This window comes from Oxyura jamaicensis, chromosome 4, assembly GCF_011077185.1.
Source record: "Oxyura jamaicensis isolate SHBP4307 breed ruddy duck chromosome 4, BPBGC_Ojam_1.0, whole genome shotgun sequence".
Classification (NCBI taxonomy): domain Eukaryota; kingdom Metazoa; phylum Chordata; class Aves; order Anseriformes; family Anatidae; genus Oxyura; species Oxyura jamaicensis.
Genome location: NC_048896.1, coordinates 55,313,382 through 55,336,140, shown reverse-complemented (window position 1 = coordinate 55,336,140; position 22,759 = coordinate 55,313,382). Strand labels below are relative to the sequence as shown.

Genomic DNA, 22,759 nt, shown 5'->3' with positions numbered 1-22,759 from the left:
ATTAGATGATTAAAACCTTCATTGAGCCTGCAGGATTGCAGAGCTTTCAGTTGTATTGCAGTTGGGAACTGATGCTAAGTGAGCATAGTGCTCTCCTCGAGTGATGCGGAGATGGAGATCTTCCTGGGTTTTTCTCCTGGATGAGTCGCCGCAGCCTGGATAAAAGCCGATGCGGGATTTTCCGTCTGGCTGTGTTTTAAAGTAAGATTCGGGGTGATGGAATTATTTTTTCATAGTCAGCATCTGTCTCGTTAGTTGACTTTTTATCATGCTTTGCTGTTCTTTGTGAAATTCTGTAGCATTAGTGTTAAAATTATATGTTTCTGCTTTATGTAGCCTCCTATTCTCCTATACCAAGGGTGAATATTAAGGGTTATGTTGCTGGCAGCAGCAGTTATGGCTTTTATCAAGTAACTGGCTTTTTTTTTTGTTTTGTTTAGTTTTCCCTGAGGTTGACTTTGCCTTGGTCCAGGAAGAGGTCGGGTATAAATGGCACTCATTGTCTTGTTTACAAATAGTGCGGCAGGTAGCATGTGCACATGCTAGAACAGGTGCTATACAGAAATCCCATTTGACTAGGAAATATGCTATGTGTTAAGGAGCTTATCGAAGGATATTGAATTTAAAGTGAAAAGTAGTGTATTTGATTGGTCATATACTTAAACTTGGTTTTTGCTAGACAAACGAAAAGGGAAAAACAAAAGCTTCCAATTCTGGGACTCCATTGTTAGAGTACTTGTAATGCAGGTCCTTAGGGAGACAGATTACGGCACTGGCAATAACTGCTCTAGGCGTATGGCTGAATTATTCTATATTAAAGATTAGCCCAGTAATCTGCTCTGGGAGGCGGGGGAGCAACATTTCCAACTGGCATTGCATGTTGTGAGCAGTTGGGCCATTCTGTTGCCTAGAGAAATACTGTGTGACGCTAATATGCATGTATGCACATCTAGTGAGACAAAAACAAGCACAAATTCTGTTTTGGCAAGGGAACCCCTGTGATGTAATCTCTTCTGAACTCCATTTTCAAATGTGGTCTATTTATTCAGCAATCCTGCAAGGAAGTGATCTTTGTCTAAGAGCTATTGAAGATAAAGTGTCAAAAAACACCTCACCAGAACCCCATGAGGACCTGTTCCAGCATGTCAAAAAGTGGGAAATATGCACACGGTGACAAGAACGTTCTTTCATGTGCATTTGACAGAAAATAAAAATACAAATCCGTGCGAGTTACTAAGGGTTTATAGACAATGATATGCTGTGAAACATGATCAGTACAGTAAGTACACACAGCAAGTTTTCGGTTTTAATTTTCCTTGTTTCATAGTAGTGGCATAACTTGATAGTATCAGATCATCTCGTATTGATTTTAAAACTCAAGGTCATGCTGGATATTGGTGATATGCAAATAAGAGGCAGGCCCACAATTTATGTGCAAAGTCAAGTTGATAGACTGAAATGAATTGCCTGACAATTTCAATCTCTGCTATGTATAGGTGTGGAATCTTGAACTTGCTCTCTAAATGTACTGGTGGTGTTGAGGAGTCTCAAGATCTCTCATTTGGAGACCTTGGTCAAGCCCTGGTGTTGCCTGAGCTGCTGGAAGGGACTCAGTTGAGCTTGTTTATACCTACTTGTTACTTAATGGGCAAAGCAAGCTTCCTACACAGCTGCATGTTGTCTGCAAAGGATCTGTTGCTCTGAATAGAATTTAGAATTATAGAGTGTTTCCAGTGAAATGAGGCAACTGTTTTGATTACAAAAATAGAAATGTCCTTTGTTGGTATGAGTGCAAACCAGCTTATTCTTTCCAGAGTGTCTTTCTTGAACAGAAGAGAGTAAATCATAAATGAGAACTGTCACAAAATACTTTGCAATGGGAGATCTCGTGTTTTCGCTTCTGCTGTCTGCATGTTGTGTCCACTGGAGATGCCTGAAGAAACAAATCAGCAGGAATTATGCTGTTTGAACAGTTCAGTGATTGCAGGTTCACTGAGGCAGAGTTGAAGACGGAGACAGGGAGATTAATCCATGAATTGTGTTTGTTACTCTGCCGTTCTTATTTAATTGTTGGAACTTTTTTCCTCATTACATAGGCTGGCTGTAATATTTGGGAAATCCATAGTCTGTTGGTTCGTACATACTTGCTTTCAACTCTATCTGTACCTTGAGTGCCCTGGTAAACAACTGTAAACAGCCTGTCTTAAAACACTTATGCTTTGAAGTGTATGTGTGGAAATATCTTTTTAAATGTCTCTTTGATATCTTTGTTTTAATGTTACTTCTCACTGAAAGGGGAATTAGGACCAGGTGCCAGAGCAATCCCAGAAGAGTGGGATTAAGACTGAGCCCTTACCGTGGAGACTAACTGGGAGATCTGGACTATGCAGAAATGTTGTCCTTACTCTTAGCTCATAAAGAAACAAATAGGTTTTTCTGTACCAAGTAAAATTTTGCTGATGGTAATTTGTGTTTTGAGTGCTAATTTAACTTTAATTGTAAGAAATCTATACTTCCCGTGTCTTGTTCCTTTTGCCTTGACTAAAGCATGCTGATCAGAAATTGCTTCATCTGTGCATCTCCCTATGAAATATTCAGGAGTTATTTTGCTGCATACAAACCAACTATTGAGTCTTTTTTTTTTTTCCAGAAAACTTTTGAAACTTAAAATAGTGATCACAAAATATTTTGCTCAGCTGTTGTGTTTTGTTTTCTTCTTCCCACCCGCTGCTCCCTTTCCATAACAGCATGGTGCGTGAGCCCAAGAAGAAGCTGATGTTCTACCTCTGAACTGTTTCTTTTGTATGATGTTTGTTGAGCTAGCTGGCCTGCTTCCAGAAGTGCGTGAGCATGTTTATACATCTAGCCTAACAATAGTATCATAACACCAATTTGTTTAACCTGGGCTGGAAATAACAACCTAAATGTTGTGAATCAATGAGAAAGCAGTCCTTTGTATATGCTTCTCTACTGTGTCAGCTCGTTTGTGTTACCTGATAAAATCACTGGAACTTAGTTTCTGTTCTGTGGGCAGTGTCAGTTCTGTGAGTGCGATGTGATACCTCTCTTAAGAGCTCAGAGAAGCTCAGCTGTAGCTTTTCCTTCAAGCACTATCACATGCTGTCATCAGCTTGCTCGGGCAGAAGGTGTTTAATTTGTACGTCCAGTTCAAGCATATATTACTGCAGAAAATAAGCTATTACTGCATAAGCATATTACTGCAGAAAAAAGCTCCAACACTTTGGAGAGGGTGTTTGTAGTATAATAGGCTATTAAATAGTTTGCCTAAGTTATTTTTATTACAGCATTTGAGCCGAGTTATGAGGGGGTGGAAAGCATGTGATTAATGCTGGTTATGCTTATTTATTGCTCACAAAGCAACTAACTGATTGATTGGTGTATTTTACTTAAGGTGCCAAGAATTTGGGATAAATGCTTTTTACTGTTGCTTTGATTCAGTGACTTTGCCAAAATAATTTTTCTCTGGATTTAAGCAATTTGGACAGTGTTGATTAGCAACTGCTGTTAGGAGTCCTGGCAGTGTTTAGACTCTTAATATGCCATGGGGTCTTGGATTTTAGAAGTGAATGGAGAAAAAAAAAAAAAAGTAGTGCACTTGTTTTGAACCAAAATGAAGTGATACTAAGGTTTTAAATGTTTGTACTTCATCATCTCATCCTCAGTCTTCTGATCTTCGCTGTATAATTAGTTTTAATTTAGCAAAATCTGAGCTGCCTTGCCTCATCTGCTGAAGTCTGACTTTCTATGAGAAATTTTAAAATTGAGAGTAAGAAGTATTCCTGCCACCCTAGCAAGCGAGGATGTTTTCAAAAGTGAGAGTATATTTGTTTCCATTTTATTCAGTCTTTGCCCTCCCTACTTACCGAGAAAAATGAGTGCTCTCAAATTATGTAGTAGCTTGGGTGAAGTGGCACCTGTTTAACAGGGGACTGACTGCAGCAGTGCAATAATGTGACGTTTGTAGGTGTCTTATCTTCACAGTCGGTGACAGTGAAGATATAATCATTCTGCATCAGCAGCTTCTAAAATTATGGCTTGGCGTTGTTGTTGTTGGTCTCCCAGTTCTTCTGTCACGATTCACATAGTGAATAAGCAGCTTCAGCTCTGGAGCTCTCTAGAAGAAAGACACTTGTGACAGAGGCAGAGCTAACCTGCTCAGATGTGAAGGTCAGCTGAGTATTGCTTAGAGGAGCTGTTTACATTTTTTTTCAGCACTTCTGCTGGCCTTTAGGTCTGGGAGGGAGTGTAGATGATTGTACAAGTATGGGAGCCATTCACTTGGAGACATCAATTTATGCCTTTAGATCTGTTTAGCACTGAGGGTAAATGGCAGCTTAGAAAGCCTGCGTGAGACCTAATGTTGGATGTGGAAGGCAAGCGCCCTGCCCGGCCACATATCACTGATCTGAAACGGAGCACTGCACTCCTTCCCGTCAGGCACCGCTGGCAGTGCTGCCAGCCTGTAAAGCAGGAGGGAGGCCCTGGAGACACGATGCGCAGGGGGCTTGCTGAAGGGTCCTGTGCAAGAACCAGCCAGACCAGCAGCGTCCCTCCCGGCCAGCTGTGCCCACTGGACCACTTGTCACACGCCCTAACATACGTGGCACTGGTGGTTCCTTGGGGGAAAAGGCTTTGGGTGCCCCTGTAAGTGAGGGGAAAATTAGAAGCTTCCTTTGCTTGCTTGAAGTTTGATATGCTGTTATGGTGGTATATTTTTATACATATATATATAATTATTTTTTTAAGAGCTGAACTTAGGTGACTGACTTCAGTTACAAATGATGTGATAATTTCTTAAGAGTTGGAAGATTTTAAATATTTCTGAACTTTGTTTTTGAGCTGCTTTACTGCTCCAGATCATTTCCCTTAAGTATTAAGTAATGGTCGTGTTGAAAAAAAAAAAAAAAAAAAAAAAAAAAAGAATAAACCTTTTCAAACTCATCATAATATAGATACTGGGGGGGAAAAAAAAAAAGTTTCGTAGGTATCTGGCAATCACTAGTACTCGTGGTTCCAGAATGAAAAGGGTTAAGTTAGGAGTTCAAACAAAGTACCTGCTGAGGTAGTTTGTTTTTTCCAGCAAATCTTTCCAGCAATTGCTTTTACCAGCAATTAAAAATATTTTCAGCCTGCTGCATGTGTACCTTATAATTCTGTTAGAAGACAAAAAAAAAAAAAAAATTTAGAAAAACATGTTTTCCCCTTTCCACAGTTACATTGTTCCTGTGCTGGCTGGCAGTAGTAAGAGCTTCCAGAGTGTAAACAAAGTAGATACTGCTTAGATGTATAGAGAGCCGATTCACTAAGTATCAGGGCATCCAGTTTTAGAGTTCCTTTGCTGCCTGTAAGTTAAAAATTAAACAATTTTTATAGTAAGTGAAACTCTCACAAAAAGGCGTAAAAAGCAGTTGGATAATGCAGTGCTTGCTTTTCATGTCAAAGAGCAAAGCTTAAAAATGTGAAGTGCTTTGCAAAACAGCTGAAGTGAAGGGGCTTTAACACTTGGGTCTACTCAAAATTTAAGAAGAAATACAAAAAATAAAACCCTGACTTTTAATTTCTCATAGCAGTGTTGGTGGTTTAATGATTAGTTATTTCATTTTATCTATTTTTAATGTTTTTCTGTGCTTTGTGATGTGATCTGATACAAATGAAGACATGAACAGTCTCACTGTACTGAGCAAACAGCAGGCTAATTGTTCGCTTTATCTAGTGCACAGAGGAGGAGGGGAATGAAGTTTGTGGTGAGATCAGAAATTCTATGCAATTCTTATTCATCAGAAGGATGCTGTGCTTTAAAAGAACAACAAAAATATCCAGAAGGCCAGACATTTTTTTTTAATATAAGCAACAACAACAAAAAAAACACCAAATCCTTCTTAGAACTTAAAGGGAAAGATGATGATATTAAGCACGTCTGGGGTTGGGACATTTTTTAGATGAGAAAGTTGATATTAAAGTGCATTTTGCCTTATCTTTTTGTTTATCGTAGGAAATGTTTGGCATAAGGATTGCATTTTCTGTGCATTTAATGTTGAAAACCATGCCATTTGAATTGTATATCCTTAGATGACACCAGAGATGTTGATGCTTATGTACTAACCAGATGCACGAAGTGCCGGTTTTTGTATCATATTTGGATGAAGCCTTACATGTCAGATGCTTTGAACTGAGTGAGATGTGAGCTGCTGGCTGTTCGGTAAACTCAATGCCCTTTGTTGGGTGGTGCCATGTCGGGAGCTGTTCAGCTGGGAGCTCGACCCATGAAGCAGAGAGCCCTGCTGCAGCACAGCTGTGGTGGCTGGCCTCTGAAATTCAGGCTGAGAAACAAGCTCCTTCTTTCATGATACAGCTACATAAAGATATTCTTATTATTCTGCATTTACTTACTTTTTGTCATATGATGCTTACAGCGAAAGAGTATTAGTCAAAATGACCAGAGCTGTGCCGTCGGATTTCTCACAGCAGTTCTCAAAGGAAATGCTGCGTTTTTAGCAAAAACAACTTAACGCTTCCTATCTTTCCACTTAAACTAAGCATGTAGACTTGATTCAAGGTGAGTCTGGGAAGAAGCGTGATTTTCTTGTACCTTGTCGTTCACTTCTTTTCTTTCAAATATGCTTACCTCCTTAATATTTTTTTGAAGTGAAGTATTTGTGGGCCCTGGAGGTTGGCCATTAATTTTAGGCCATTGTGTGAATGCTAACTACTTAAAAATAGTCGTGGAGCCAACCTTGCTTCCTCTCAGGGTTTATCAGTTGGAAGCATCTTCTTTTTATCCCATGTGTAAGCAAAGACCTCTCTGGATTGATGATTTGATCTGTATAGTGGAAAATCCAGGCAGGATATCCTTTCTCTGTTATTCCTTGGTGTGATGGCATCAGGGTCTGTCTTAACATGGGGGAAGGGAAAGGAGGATCCTATTAACAGGCAGAGTGGTTTCAAGGGACTCTTAAACTGTGAACTCGCAGAGAACCTCGCATTTACTCTCCTTGTTGAACCATTTGTGCTTTGAGCTACAATTACGCTGTGTGGCTTCTGCTGCTGAGCTGAAAAGCTTGCTCGTGTGCAGTACAGCCATCTTGCATTTGGAAGTGGCTGTGGCTGTTGTGCTGGAATATATCATCAGGAGCTTCTCTGTGGTTAGCGTGAGTGCTTGCAGGCCTTAATGAAATACCACATTGATGGGCTAGATCCAGTCTTATACCACAGAAAGGCAGTGCCCAAGCTTCCCCTGCTTACGAAAGAGTATTTTGAGTGCATTTCTGTGACTGAAATGCCTCTAAAACCATGCAGTTAGTGCCTGATGTACAGTAGAGATTCAGTGAATGCATGATCAACTATGTCCGCAGGGTTGCAAGCATGTTCGGAATTGTGTTGGGATATTATTAGGACCTTGTGTTTTGGCATACTTGTTATTATTCCCCAGTAATACCCCAAGCCTGAAATTTCTTAGCACTTCCAAGGCAGAGGATGTTATCAGCTTTAGTGATTGAGGAAGAACCTTTGATCTAATAGTCCTAAGCTCCCATCAAGGAGGCCATATAAAAAAAGGCACTGATTATTCCCCCCCCCCCCCCGCTCTGTTCCCCTCTTCAGGAGACACAGTAGGGCTCTCTGTGAGAGGGCCGAATCCCTTTCAGAGTCGGCTCGTTCTGCTCTTATCTCGGTGACCTGGTTGTGTTGCGGTGTAACCGCAAAGGAGGAACCTGAAGCCTTTGGGGAGGGATGACAAAGACAGGACGTGATTGTGGGTTTGCAAGACAGCAATCAACTGGTACTTGGAATGCAAGACAAAATCATTAGAACTAATGAAAAGAAATGCTCTAATTGCCTGTCTGGACTTCGGAATCTATAACTCTGGAGTGTTCATGCCAAGATGTTAGTAAAATTTAAAGCACGTGACTTTTATATTGGTAATGAAAATTTCTGTGGTGTCATTGCATGGGCTTTTACATCAGGGGAAGATAAAGACCTTTCCCTCTGTAACATGAAGTGCTCTTTGACTACTTCAGACTTGGAAGATCTTCTCATTAGCAGACTGTTCAGTGACTTTTGATCGTAAGACTCTTTTTATTCTTTCAACTGCAGTGCTTAAATGGACTACTGGTTACATTTCATACTAGGATGTAATAATGATTTGGAAAACAAGATACAACGCTGCAAGAAACTTCTGTTGCCTTTTACTGCTTACACTATCGTAAAATGTAGTTGGTTTTATGAAGCAGTCTAATGACTGACTTCAGTGCAGGACCTCAACATATGCAAGAATTTGTATCTCTGTACATTGAATAATGTTGCACTGTTTTTAACCTAGTTCAGCCTTGAATCTGTAACAAACATCGTGAGTCTATGCAGATAGCATGCTTTTTAAGCAACGTTTCAAAAACCAAAGCAAGGGAAGGTTTTTCAAGTGTTAAACCCACCCCTCATGTATTAAATCATTTGAAATCTTACAATTGCTGTTATTTTCAGGCCATTGTGTCTACTTCCTGTTGGTCAAAGGTTATGAGGATAGGGTGGTGTATAGTGAGATGGAAAGCCGACAGGAAAAAGAAAGCCTTGCTTATTTTGGGGTAGACACAACTACAGAAATGGCCAGGACATTGCCTAAGTTTTCTGAAGACTTCAAGAGGTAAACTAGGAAAAACTGCTCTTGTTGTTTATTTTTCTGCTTTTTAATTCATGTGTATGGAAAATGATTTGGATTAAGTAAACAGGGGCTTCCTTACAGAACAGTATCTTTCTGCTTGAAATGTTTTTTTTTTTAAATGGTTTAGCTTTTGTTTTGTTTTAGAAGTGGACTTGATAAAACTTTCTGAAGCACTGGTCGAAACCTCCACACGTTTGTTCACTTGTATTGCTAGCTCATTTAAAAAAAAAAAAAAAAAAAAAAAAAAAGGAAGTTTTATGCCACAAAGTGCAAGTAGGAGTTCTGTGATGTATTGCTTCAGTGCATTACAGGCATATGTGGGCATACGTAGGTGTGTTAATACAGTCCTCTAAAACACTTAGCTTATCTTAATATTTGTATCATTATTCAAGAACCATATGCTATTTCTTGGCTGTTAAAACAGTAGTGTGAGTCCTTCAGTTTTGTCAACACGCAGGCTTGCAGCGAGCTGTTGGGAGCAGATGCTGGCTGGCTGGGGCTTGGTGTGCCGGCGCTCAGGTTCCTCCAGCAGGGCGCCTCAGCTCTTGTGGTAAGCAATTGTGGCAAAGCTATTCCAAGGATTTGGTTTCTGAACAAATCTGGATTCATAAGGTTGCTCTGGGGTGGGAAGAAAGGAGATAAATTAGTTGGTTGTGGTGGTTAAATTCTACAAAACTGTTGATCTAATAATAAGTTCTGTGATGGTACTGTTAGAAGCTAGGAAACAAAAAACATTTTTACAGGAGCTGATGAGAGTGAGTAGCTTTTTGTTTGTAAGCTACTTGGAGTTGTTATACAGAAGCTTTTTAATTTTCATGTATGCTGGTATATAGTTAAGTATGCACTGTAGATGATTTCTCATCTTAACCCTTTTGTTACTACTAGTGACTTATTTGAACCTTAAAAAGTACGTTGTTTGCAGTCTAGGAAAAACAGTATTTTTACTATAATAGAATCTCAGCATAGTATAAGCAATTTATGTTATAATGTATTGGTGATTTTGGCTGTGCTTGTTTATTTAGAAATGATTTATTTCTCTGGAGTTCTTCAGGTCAGCTGTGAAAATACTCTGAGCACAGTTCTGAAGTGATTCTCAGTGATTAAGGGTGGATGTATGTATCAGACACAATGCTGACTTTTGTTTCACTTCTGAATTTTCTTAGCAGCTCTTCTGCCATGTCTGCCCACTTGATTCATGCACATTGCAGACCTGATGATTTGTAGTGGGAAGGCTGATAATTTTGCTCCTAAAATAACGTAAACAACACTGAGCATGGCATTCCTATTTCTTCCCCTTCCCTACAATAAAGAATTCCTTGCAGTGTCTTACAGTGTTTAAAATATAGTGTGTTGATTTTTCCCTGTAATACCTTGGCAGAACAATAGCTTTCCCTTTAGCACGCCCAAAGTGGCCCAACAAAGTATCAGCCCTCTCATTGCTGTAATAGTGGCTGACTCATTTACAGAAGAGGCTCCAGCTTTAGTCTGCAGATGCTTGACTTGCAAAAACGTCAGCTAGCACGCAGAGCATACAGTCTTGGTCTCACAGGGAATGGATAAGGATGGAGTGTCAACATATCCTAAGTTTAATTTGTAAAGATAATTTAAATAGTCTGGAATTTCCTTTAGAGACTTCCCCATGAGTGTTAATAGATGTCTAGCAGCTTCTTTCAGTAGGCAAGCAACTAGTAGCTTAAGCCACACTAGCTAGATGGGGGGGCAATTTGTAGAAATTACGGGGTATCTTTGCACTATCCTCAACTCCACCTTAATTCATCATCCCTTGTTGAATTTGGAGAAAATGCTGCTTCTGTAGCCCAAATCCCCTTTCTTTTATGGGGAATACAAAACACAGCATTTAAGCCAATTAATATTTTGGCTGAGATGACACGCAGAATGCCTAGCCTGTGTGGTCATCTGTAGAATTGTCTGTATGCAGCATGAGCACACTTCAGTGATCCAAACATGAAACAGTGAAGCGTGTGTTGTATGTTTGCTCATTGCAACTTCAGTGTCCTTTAAAGTGTCCAAAATCGTGATTGAGTTTTTACACAGTTCTAATGCCTTTTACTTGTATCTAAGGCTTTCTCAGATTATGAAGGTAGATATCTACACAGGCAAGTAAGGAAAAAAAAAGAAAAGAGAATCTGCACAAAACAATAAAAACAAAAAAAGCAGCACTGTGTTTGTGAACTGAAAAGACTGGCAATTCTTCACACCCTGTTACAAGCACCGCTTTGAAATGACTACCCAGCTAGGGAATGAAAAATGAGTAGACAAAAATAAATGCTGGAATATTTCATCCCCTGCCACTGGTGGGAAAGCAGCTGGTGATATCCATGGAGTGTAGGCTTGACATTTCAGCTTTAGATTAATTGTGTCTTTATAAGTACTGATTTCTTTTTTTGGTTTTCTATGCATTGTTCTCATGTGACTTACCACGATGCATACTCCTGAGCTCAGGACAGTGGAGCTGGAGTCAAACACAGTGTGGCTTGCTTCTTGCCTGGGTTGTTGTGTGCAGGGATTCTTGTCAGCACTGTAGTAATCCTTGTAATAAGAAGTGTACAGTCATTTAATAATAATAATTAAAAAAAAAAAGGCAGAACCTACCCTGAATGTTTTGCTTTCTTAGATTAAGACTAGGAGGGAGAAGGGACTTCTAATTAAGAGCTGATGAAAAGACTCAAGTAACTTTTCTTAAAAAAAAAAAAAAGGGGGGGGGGCAAAAACCCCACCAACTACACCACCTTTGGCTGATAAATACATGAAAACGTGACTGTGTGTGTGTGTGTGTGTGTGAGTATATATAAATATATATGAGAAAGATGAGAAGAAGATGCCCAGGATGTGCTCGTGATGAGAAAAGATGAAATATGGGAGATGTTCTGAGAACAAGGGCAGCAAGCCAAAGGTGCCTTGCAGATACGTGGGTAAGGGACCTGTAACAGATATACTTCTCTGTATGCCATGAAAAGTGTTAGTCCTGGTTTCAGCTAGGACAGAGTTAACTTTCCTCCTAGTAGCTGATATGGTGTTACGTTTTTCATTGGTGACAAAACAGTGAGAGGAGATGGTAAGCTCATTTTTGTCATAGGGAGTATGTTGTTGGCAAGAGTACTATGAAGCTGTGTGTTAGCCACTCAAGGTGGGTGTTGTGAAGCAGAACAAAGCAAAAAGGTAAGCTTGCAAGAGATAAGAAACAGCAGAATGTAGGTGCACGGGGTGGGTGGGATGATCTAGGAAGCTGGAAGGATGGTCTGGTCACTTGGTCCTAGCTTGGAGACGTGATGGCCCAGTTCCTGGCTCCACTGGAGATGTGTTTTATTGCATTACCTCGGTGAGTCAGTTTGCCTTTGGTGAAGATGCAGTGATAGTTCTCTGATGTGCAGGAGTATTGCAGAGAAACTAGTGCTTGCCATTACAAAATTTCTGACATAGTGCAGAAAAGTGTTGAAGTGGCTGATGCTACCAGTCACGATAAGGATCTGTGTGATACGGAGAAGATGATACAGATTTGGCTGTATAATTACACTGGGAATAGGCCAAGACTTCAATAAAAATTAAGAATAAAAAATGGTGAAGGATTATAAAAGCGTTCAATTAGTTTTAGATTGACAAAACAGCACTTAGAGTGCTAAAATTGTCGTCTGAGCTGTATTTTGTCCTGTTTTTGATGCTTTAATTAGCTGTGTAATGCTGGGAGACTAGTTAGTTCACATGCTGAACCATCACTTATGAAACAGTGCTCACAGCAAATCTGTGTGCAAGTATTGTTCTGCTGTATTTGCAGTGTTTTCTTTTGTTTATTTAACAAGCTAAAGTTAGAATCGACAGCACAAGACTAGAAAATGGTGACAATAGTTTGAAAACAGGAAATTTTGGCCTTGTGTGTATTCGGAACAGATGATCAGGATGATGGCCAGGAGAGTGGAAACTTCCACTGAGACTGTTTTTTCCTTATTTTGCTCAGTGAGAAAAGATGGTGCTTCCTGGAAAACAAGTCTTAAGTATTTAAAGAAAGTAATAATATATCCAGTGTTTTCCTCATATCACATTTGTTTGTTTTGCAGCAATCTGTTTACACTCCTTAGTGTTTAATGCTACTAAAAGTAGAACACTTGGACTGTTATGAAATCTTGGAAATGAAGTTTCTGCTCTTAGAGTTAAGATACTAACATGCTTTATTTTGTGCTGAGTTGATGCGGTATGTTGTTTTTTTGAAAGGCATCACTTTTTCAGGAAGAGTGTGGCTGCTCCCAGTCAGTGTTACAGCACTGATTTTAAAAAGTAACTAATAATTCTGTGTCCTTGAGTTGTGGTGCTTATAGTAGGGCCATTTATTAAAGGCTTCCTAAAAACAGTTTCTGAAAAACACCCCTTAATCTATTTCCATGTAGAAATATACAAGTGCTAATTTCTCAGGGAAAACCTCAGCCAAACTTTTAATTTCACCATTTAGGATTTCTGCAAGTGGAAACAGTGAAGTACTGTGCTTGAAGTAACTACTTAAGGTGACCTATTTTAGCTACTTCCCGGCCGTCCTCTCAGGTATGTGCCTTGTGGTAACAAAGCTCACTGGTGACAGCTGTCACTACCCAGTGCCCAACACAAACAGGACCTAAAAAAAAAAAAAGCCTAGCATGAAGAAACACTGTGGTTTGTCATTTGGGCTTCTGAAGGGATGCAGAGCTGAGGTCCAACACGTGAGTCAGTGAGGCAGCATTGGAGGTGTTTGGCTCCTGCGATGGATGGAACACCTGGGAACTAGAAATGGGGAGGTGAAGAGGGGAAGAAATATTCAGCTTCTGGTTGCCATCGTTCTTCCTGTTTGTCTGAGACATGCAGCCATTTCTTTGTTTAACTTCAGCACTGGAAAAAAGGTAAAAGGAGAGAGATGGATGAAATGGGGCACAAGCATAAAGAAAATAAAACCTTAATGCAGCAGATGAGTCACGCGACCTCAACAGTAGGTTCAGGACTAAAACAAAAGTTCAAAAGAGGGTTCTGAAGCGACGTGGGTTGTCTTCCCCCCTTCCCTTACTTCTCTCTAATTCACATTCTGCATCTTTTCTCCTTACTTGAGAAGTTCTTTTGGAGCAAGGCAATGTTTTATCACATGTCTGTAAAATATGAAGTGTTCTTTTGGATCCTTCCCTGTGCCCCTGGCTGAGTTACTTCTTTCTTCCAAGCCTTATTTTACTTCTCTGGAAAAGAAAAATGGCAAATACTGCCCTTTTAAAGTACTTTGTGGAATACTAAGATGAAAAACTGAGTATGTGCCTACTGGACAAGCGAGAAGGAAGGTCTGAGACCTGTAATTTTATTCTCGGTTCTACTGGTCAATCATGAGCAAAGATTTGTTAGTGAATTTGCTGGAGAGGGACGGGAGCGATACTTCCTTGGAGCTGGGCAGTGCTCAACAATTCTGGAGATTTTTTTCAGTAGGTTCTACCTGAGAGAAAAGCAGATGTTATTTGTGCTAATAAGGGAAAAGCAACTTTAAATGATGTGAGGATTATGGGTCATAATACTTAGCAAGCCAGACACGGACAATTGACAGTTTGTCAGTAAGCAAAGTTACTTGACCACGCGAGAACTGTAAGAAAGATTGGCCAGAACAAATTGTTTTCATTTTATTTAGCAGCTCTAAGCTTTTAAATACTTAATGAAACTATTTTGGCCTCTTGAGCAGCAGCTTGGGGGGATCTAAATGGAACGTTAAGTCCTTTTTAAAATAAAAAAGCAAATTATCTATTCTTTCCGGACCACTTCCTCCTTCCTTTCCCTCTCCACTTAGACACACATCCACTATTTCCTACATCTTTGAACTAATGCCAGCAGTTGAATGAGGTACATCTCAAATACATATGACAAGAGAAATAAATAAATTGATAAAAATTTAAGGGAAGTATAGTTAAAGTGTGGTTGACATCTTCAGCAGCTATACCTCATGTAAGGAGATGATATTGCATACAGTCCTAGCTACAAGCTTTCAAAAACTATGACAAAAATAAAAACAAAACCACCACTGTGATAAATGATGCTTTCTACTAGTATCTTAGCGGATTTACTATTTTCTAAATCAAAATTTTACATGTGAGTGAGTGGGAAAAATGGATAAGAATTTCTTATTTCTGTTTTATAATCTACTCAAAATGCTGCTTGAAAACTACAGGATTCCAGTATTACTCTGATCATTTGATGCTCTGTGGGTGAGGAGCTTGTCACATTTTAGCCTACTTCAAAACCAAGCAAACAAGCCTGTTTCTATAGTTATGATGGTCTCATGATACGATGGTCTCATGATATAAACAGGACAATGTTTGGCAAGAGTGGTGGAGTCCTATGTTAGAGCAGCTGATAGGTTTTGCGGCTCTAGGAGAAAACAAGCTATGAGACACACAAGTCCTTTCTTAGTCTGAAACAAAAGCAGCAAACCTTGTTTTGCAGTAAATTATGTTAGAAGCCTACATGGGCTTCTGGTGAGCTTGAGTAGTGTGATATTTGCCTTGTTACCCTTTCAAAAGCACCATTTTTACTTTGGAATTAGGGGTTGAAATGCGTGCAGTTCTGTAGCTGGTAGTTAGTATAAGTATATATTTTAGAATTCCATTTATTAATAACATTTTCATATATGTCTATCTGTCTCTTCAAACAAACAACTTTTCCTGCATTAGACACTGGTTTTCTGTGCTAGAAATCAACTAGATTAAGCTTGAGAAGTTAAAAAATAAATAAACAAAATACTCAGTAGGTTATGGGATTTGAATATTGTTCCAATACCAATATTGTTTAAGCCTGGAAAAATATTTGATCAGATAATGTATGGTTGGTAGTTGTAAGTGACATGACAGATAATGAGTACTTAAAATATTTCTTGTGGCTTAAACCAGTTGCTTTTTTCTGTTTTTGGTGATTAAAAGAAATAGCTGTATGCAAGATTTTCAGACAATGTCAAAAAGGATTAAAAAATTAAATATAGATACATCTTTGCACATGTGCCTGCTGCCTTTTAGAGAACTCTTTTTGGAAAGCAGTTACTGAAGAAGCTCCTTCATTACACAGATAGGACAGGATTTTGTACTTCAGTGAGGCAGCGTACAGCTTTCACTACAACGACAAATACTGAAATGTTAAAAATAGATCAAGCTTTAAGAATCCCAGATATTTTCAAATAACAAAGAGTGATTTATGTGGGCTCATTTTGCACTTTGACAAAATATAGAGGCGCTTTTGTACTATGATTAGCAAGGGTGCTGATGTCAGTTCTCTTGTCTAGCTTTAAGCTTTATTCTGCTGCTAAATTGTGCTTTGTACTGTAATCCAGAGAACCTTTGTATCTGCCTTATTAGTGTGTAGTTTATGGAATTGCTTTTGTTTTTGAATATAATCTGTGCCAGTTCCAGTGAGCGTGACTCATTATCTGACTGAAATAAACATTCACATATGCACTATGTGAAAACTCTTCAAAAATAGTAGCAGGTGCTTGCTGGGTTGAATTCGATGTTTTAAGTACTTAATAGTTGCTGTTTTGTAGCCTGAAGGGCTCAAAACAAATTCTGTTTAGCTGGTTGACTTTCTGAATTTAAGAGCGCTGTTTACTCATTAGTTCCCAACAATGATATTTCAATATCATTGAATCCCAACAATGGTGGGATTGATAATACGAATTTTTCACTTGTTACCACAGTATTGGAACTGAGCTTTCATGAGAGGCGTGCTCGGTTGGTGCAGAGTTAATTTTTGTTCCGTGGATCGTGAGACAAATGCATCTTGTAGCTTTCTTCCTTTAATCTTTCCTACTCGTTTAAGCATCGACCAAGTCCTCTGACTGACTGAAGGCTGAGGTTCAAGATAAGTCCAGTTGGTGAAGTAAGAGTTGTACAGTTCATTCAGAAGTTATCTGCGGTTAGCCTTGTCTGAAGAGAATGCCTCTGATACTGACGTTTCCTGTTATCCCAGGATCGAAGTTGTCACTTGGCTTGGAAACAGGAAACCAAAACAAATTTTACCAGTGTTTTTGGGCCGCTGTTATACAGTGCTTAGCAGCTGTGCTACTAGAAGATACTCCTTCTGGAAATCAAAGTTAAGGTGTTTCGTTTGCTCCATCTGCCACTGCAGTGTTTTCTGCTTCCCTAGTTGAACTTGGTGGTGCTGTGTAAATCATTGCTTGAGGCCCCTCAATCCCCACGGTTCCACATTTCAAGGCAGATGCTGTGTTCACAGCTACAATAAATACAATATAAAAGTTGCTACAATAAATAAATATAAAAGTTGCCTTAAAATCAAATAACTTTTTGTAGCTTTGTAGCTGGAGAACGGATTTCAAACCTTACTTAAGCTGTCTGGCATTCTTCCCTTTCTCCTATTTTCTGTATTATCTTTTCATAACAGCTTCCTGAGCTTGATACCCAAAAAAGCAAGTGTGCTTGACAATGAGCGGTTTGTGAGTCTCCAGTGCGGAGCTGATGGCAGTGGATTGGAGCTGGGAGATGGTGGTACAGTTCTGACTGTTCCTGATGTCTTCCTCCATTGGTTTGTTCAAAGGCTATAGCTTCATAAAAATGAAATAGAAACTCTCTTACTTCCTGAGAAATCAGGTCTGAGTCTTTTTTTTCCTAATGCATTGTCAGAAACTCTTGATTTCCAAGCTACATCACAGTACGTAAAGGATATCGCATCTTGACTTCCTCTGGAACCATTCCTGCTGATTCTCTTTCTTTTCTTTATCCTTTTGTTCTGCCATGGCTAGCGTGCAGGCAGGGTTAGCTGGTACTCACCTATTTTTTGGATTTGTTTTCTAGCTTTTTGTCCTTGAAAAGGACTTGCTTCTAACTTTGCATGAATATCCGAAGGAACTTTTTAAACAAGTAACTTGTTGTCCTGCAGTCTTGTACTGTGCCCCATGCAGTTGTTTGGCTACTGTGTTGATATGCCTTGGTCACCAACTTTGCTGAAAAGTGAGGGGGGGGAAAAAAAAAAAAAACACAAAAAAACCCAGCACGTGATGGCTCTCTGTTGGATCAAGGCTCTACTCAAAATCATGAGAACGCAATGCACCTCTTCCAGCAAGCTGTAGCAGTACGTCTGGTTTCTTCTACTGTGCCCTTTATCCTAGCATGTGTGCATATAAGGGAGCTTATGGTGTAGGATGCTGTGCTGTTGGTAGGGCAGTGAAGTGGGGCAACAAGAATGCTGTTGGTAACATCAAGACAGATGTATGCAAACCTTGCTCTCTTGGTTTGAGTTAGCATCTTTGGAGTGACAGAGCATGTTTCATGGTAAGTGATGGAGGCCACCAGCAATGAAAGGCAGCTGAGGATTAGGTGGAAGATAAGGCAGTTTAGTTCTGCTCTTATCCCTGGCCAGTTTCTTTCTGTAGCAGCAGGGAGGTTGGTATAACAAGTGCAGTAATTGTAATTTTTTTTCCTGTGGGTGTACCTTATGCAGGGACTTGTCATGTGGTAAAACTAGACAATTTGGTCGTTTTTCCACTTCCACCTCTAACTTTTTCTGAAATAATAATATAGGTCCTTCTCTGTAACAACTACTACTATGAAATGTTAAGAGGTTCTGAGGGCAGAGATGGCTTAACATCAAGAGGAGTGTATAGTGTGAACAGTGTGCTCTTGAACTATTGGGTTGCTATCATTGAGTATCACTTTAAAATAAAAAAAGCTAGAATCCATCTGAAGTAGCCGATACCGGGGGGGGGGGGCGCCACACAATGAAGAACTTAGACATATTTTGCCTCTGCTTCCTTCAGAAGTTTTTTTGAGCTTTTTCCCCTTCTCTTTACTAAATTCATCCTTTTTCCTTTTTTAAATAGTGACTTAATTATATGTTCTCTTTTATAAAAAGAAGAAATAAACCTTGAAATACAAATCACTAATCCTCAAGTCCATTGCTGTAATAATAAGTAAATGGATTGTGTTTAATTCAGCTGTTGAATTATAACTTTTTATTATTACTCAGTTCTACCCAAGCTGAAACCATACGCAAAATGTAACAATTTTAAAGTATTCCTACTTCTAATTTTTCTCCCTTTTTCTCGCTAATTTTCAGGCATGGAAGAGGAGATGGTTTGTCCTTCGCAGTGGCCGTTTAACAGGAGATCCAGATGTACTGGAATACTACAAAAATGACCATGCCAAGAAGCCTATCCGAATTATTGACTTAAATTTATGTCAGCAAGTGGATGCTGGATTAACGTTCAACAAAAAAGAGTTTGAAAACAGTTATATTTTTGATATCAACACTATAGACAGAGTTTTCTATTTGGTGGCAGACAGTGAGGAGGAGATGAATAAGTGGGTCCGATGCATCTGTGATATCTGTGGGTTCAACCCTACAGATGAGGGTAAGTTCTGTTGTTTTTTTTTTCCTAAGAAAGTGGTCTATCTACATGCAAAGACCGTTCCAAAGATCAAATGACTATTTTTAGCTAGCATATATTTTAAAACTCATATGCATTGACTATGAAACTTCCTTGTTACTTTGAAAAAATGTAAGCAGAACAGAGGGAGATATTAAGAATTCATTACAAATTAAGTGTGCAGTAGAAATGGAATGATGCTCTTCTGCTTTGCATGATGTTAGGTCTTGAGAATATAGGGAAAATCAAAGTGAAATCATGCAAAACAGAAGATAATCATCAAAGGAATCCTATGTGGTATAAAGCACATGGCTGTGCAAGCAGAAATGGGTGCAAAATGTCCAGTTTCTAATATTGCCATTTCTCCATCTGCTTTGCAACTTGGAAAAAATGTCCTCTCCTCACTAGCTGAAACAAGCAAAAAATAACTTGCAGCTCTCCACTATCCAGCTCAAATCCTACCAAAATAGACCTTGCGAAAGCAGCACGTAGGAAACATGATGGTGTTAAATACTTAAAAACAGCTCATTGCCATTGCTTCTCCTGAAGCTAGCCTTATTTATTATCTTATTAGTGGGTTGCATGAATATCTGTAGCCATGTGCACACTCACATAGGGGTCACAGGAGGCTTGCCTGACTGAAGTGGGGGCTGTAATTAAATCCCTCTTTTTTTGGCGCGGGGGGGGGGCGGCCAGGGGGTGGGGGGGGGGAAAAGGTTGAGGTAGGGCTTCTATCTCTCCTTCTACTCCAGCCAAATGGCCAAAAATGATTGGAAAACATTCTTGCTTTCTGAAGAGGGGTTCTTCTCTTTTTCCTTAATGCAGTTTTGAATGCAAACTTTGTAATGGAAATTCCATCTATGGAATACCACTCTAATAAGCAAACTCAGTGAAGGGCACTTATTTTGACAGTTACAGCATGTTTTTATGACATCCTTAATATAACTGAGACCACCCACAGCACATTTCTAAAAGTGATTGCCATATGAATCAGTATTCAGTCTGTCAGGCATCTGTTCCTGAGAGGCAGGCAGGTGATTGATTTCTGATGGATAATGAACTAGTATACCAGTGCAGCTGTGGGCAGGAGATGCTCAGAAATCATTGGTTCTGGGGGCAAACCGGGAATCTGGGAAGTAAAGAGGAAATGTACTTATCTGGCTGCTGCAGTGTATGTAAGAGCGCATGTCCACTGTGTGTAATGGAAAAGTAGGGTCACCTCAAAACCATGAGGCCTCCTCTTGCTTGAGGGCTGATGTATTAATTAGTCCTTAATTTTCTGTTGATGAAATTCTCTATGAACTCAGAGAGCTAACAATGGCCTGTTTGGATCTGTTCTTTTTTTGTTTGTTTGTTTGAATCAATTTTATTAATAAAACTTCTCCCCATTATGTTCTCATTATATTTTATCTTTAGTATTTTAGTGTTGTCTGAATTATCACAACCTCATCGCTTCATGTAATTAAAAGCTGGCAGTTCTGTCTGCTTCATGGGATTAGTGAGCTCTTGCAATATGTAGGGGAAGAATTAAAAAAGGGAAATAAGCAAATCAGTTGCTGAGGGTCTGTGTATTGCCAAATTCTTACTTTATAGGATTATAGGATATATCTACCTGTGAATGGAAGACTTAAAGCTATAAGCATACTTTTAAAAATTGTGTTAATGTACAGTTTATTTGGAAGTTAGAGAACAGGTGAAATTTACCACAGGCAATATATAAACTCTATAACTTCAGTTTGGATCTAGACAACAAGACAATGTATGGGCCACAACCAACCTTCCCTGTAGCCTATGGAAATGGAGGATGGTTTTCTTTGGATCTGGACCATGTCTCTTGCTAGACTGGTTGCAGGTCTTGTTGTGAGAGGACTGTCATTAGCCACCTTTACTAGATCAAGGACTGGGGCTCACCACCAGCCTGCAGCTCCTGCTGCTGTTAGTCTGGAAGCTCAGTCCAGTTGTCTCCATAGATTTATGAAGAGAAGTTCAGAGAAGGTGGCACTTAATGCTGTCAGAAACTGAATATGGAGTTGCTGTTTGGGTTTTGGAGGAATAAGGGAGAAAGAGACAGTCAAAACTGCAGAGATGAAAAAAAAAAGTCGCTTCAGTCTAGTACTGAACTGTTCCTCCCATACTTAGTGAAAATACAGAGATTCATGTGATACTAAGCCTGTACTTTCTTCTTGTTCCTCTTTTAAAATCGATTTTCACAGTAATTTATGATTAATGCTCTATTGTGACCTTCCAACTAGAAATTGATTTTTGCATGTGAAATCTATTCATTCTGGAGATCTGCAAGATTATATTTGTATTTGGAGAGTAAGAGTAACTTATATTCCTTTCTTACTGTTACAAGTCATTGAGTCTCCAGCTTTCTGATTGCATTGACTTCTGTGATCTGTAACAATTACATTATAATGTAACTGTATGTTTTTATAGGAATTTGCTTTAATTTGGGCTTTAAAATTATTTAGATTATCTTTTAAGATTACAGTGAGCCCAAAACATCAAGGAAATGTTTATTTTTTTAATAACCTCAATAATTCCTCTACTTCTATATGGAAAATTGTGAGTCCATTTTACAACTTCTTTATTAAATGCTTTTTGTTTTCAAGTGGAATCTTTTAAAAATGTACATGCAAAGGGGGGCAGCTACACATGAGCATGAATCTCAATTGCTTTACCACCAATTTTCATACTGTACTTTTAGAATTCATATTTTGTGTGTAAGGTCATAATATAAGGTAGCTATGGTTTAGTCATGTAGAGGTTAAATTGTAACTATAAGTGAAAACATGCTGCCAGTAATTTGTGTGCTTGGAACTCCAGTGAGACCTTCTGGGATGGAGAAGCAAAACGGACATGGGAAATGACCATTCTCTTCTCCTTGGCGCTGTGGAGACCTCAGCCGAAATACTGTGGTCTGAGTTTCCAGGAGGATGAGGATAAATGTTTAAAGAACAATAGGAGTAGAGGAAATGGATTTTTAAGTGATCGATGAGGAGAACAGTTGAAACAGTTTCTTTTCTTCCCAGAAAGAAAATACTTAGGGAATAGTTGGCTTTAAAAAATATAAAAACTTGTGATAAGCAGGATAGGGATCAATTGTTATCTAAAGAGAAGCAATTTTGTTTTATTTTCGGTGAGAGATGTAATGATAAGGGAAAACTTTTCAAGAATATTTAAGCGCAGGTCCTGAAAGAAGGCTGTGAAGGTCCTTCCCTAGAATTCAGTAGACATTTGTGATCCTTGTTTTATATGTGATCATATACGTGACTGAGCTCTGTGTTTCTGTAATTCAGTGAATTGCATATTTGGCAGTGCAAGGGAAGGAGGAAATGATCTTACTATATGCAAACATGTTACTTGCATGTAGTCTTATGAATAAAGACAGCAATGATGAAGTGAAACAGGAGAAAAGGAAAAGAAAAATGTTGAAAGCTATACTTACATTTATACAACTAACTTACATGTGCTAAAGAAAATTTCCCTTGTCATAAGGAGTGTAGCATAGATCATGCTTTGAAAAAACTACAGCTTGCTTCACACAACGTTTTCAAATTTTGCAGAATTCCTGTTCAGGCAATTTCTGTCTGGTATTTGTCTCTCATGCCTTCTGCATTTTGAACAGTAAAATTGTCAACTAACTTTTTTTTAAATCATGTACTGATAATCATCTACCTTATCTCTCCCTCCCTCCCTCCCTC

General features: G+C 39.0%; 1 protein-coding gene across 12 annotated transcripts in view; it reads left to right on the top strand.

The window, feature by feature from the left end:
• Nucleotides 1-22,759, top strand: part of GAB1 (GRB2 associated binding protein 1) — a 97,144-nt gene that overhangs the window by 37,638 nt on the left and 36,747 nt on the right. For 9 of the 12 annotated variants that reach the window (XM_035326257.1, XM_035326260.1, XM_035326256.1 and 6 more), the window contains one exon: nucleotides 18,743-19,037. In XM_035326257.1, coding sequence (XP_035182148.1) covers nucleotides 18,743-19,037 — 295 coding nt within the window. Of the gene's footprint in view, nucleotides 1-60; nucleotides 202-6,434; nucleotides 6,578-8,543; nucleotides 8,657-18,742; nucleotides 19,038-22,759 lie in introns of those variants that run through there. The other 3 variants (XM_035326267.1, XM_035326265.1, XM_035326266.1) reach the window with 3 other exon arrangements.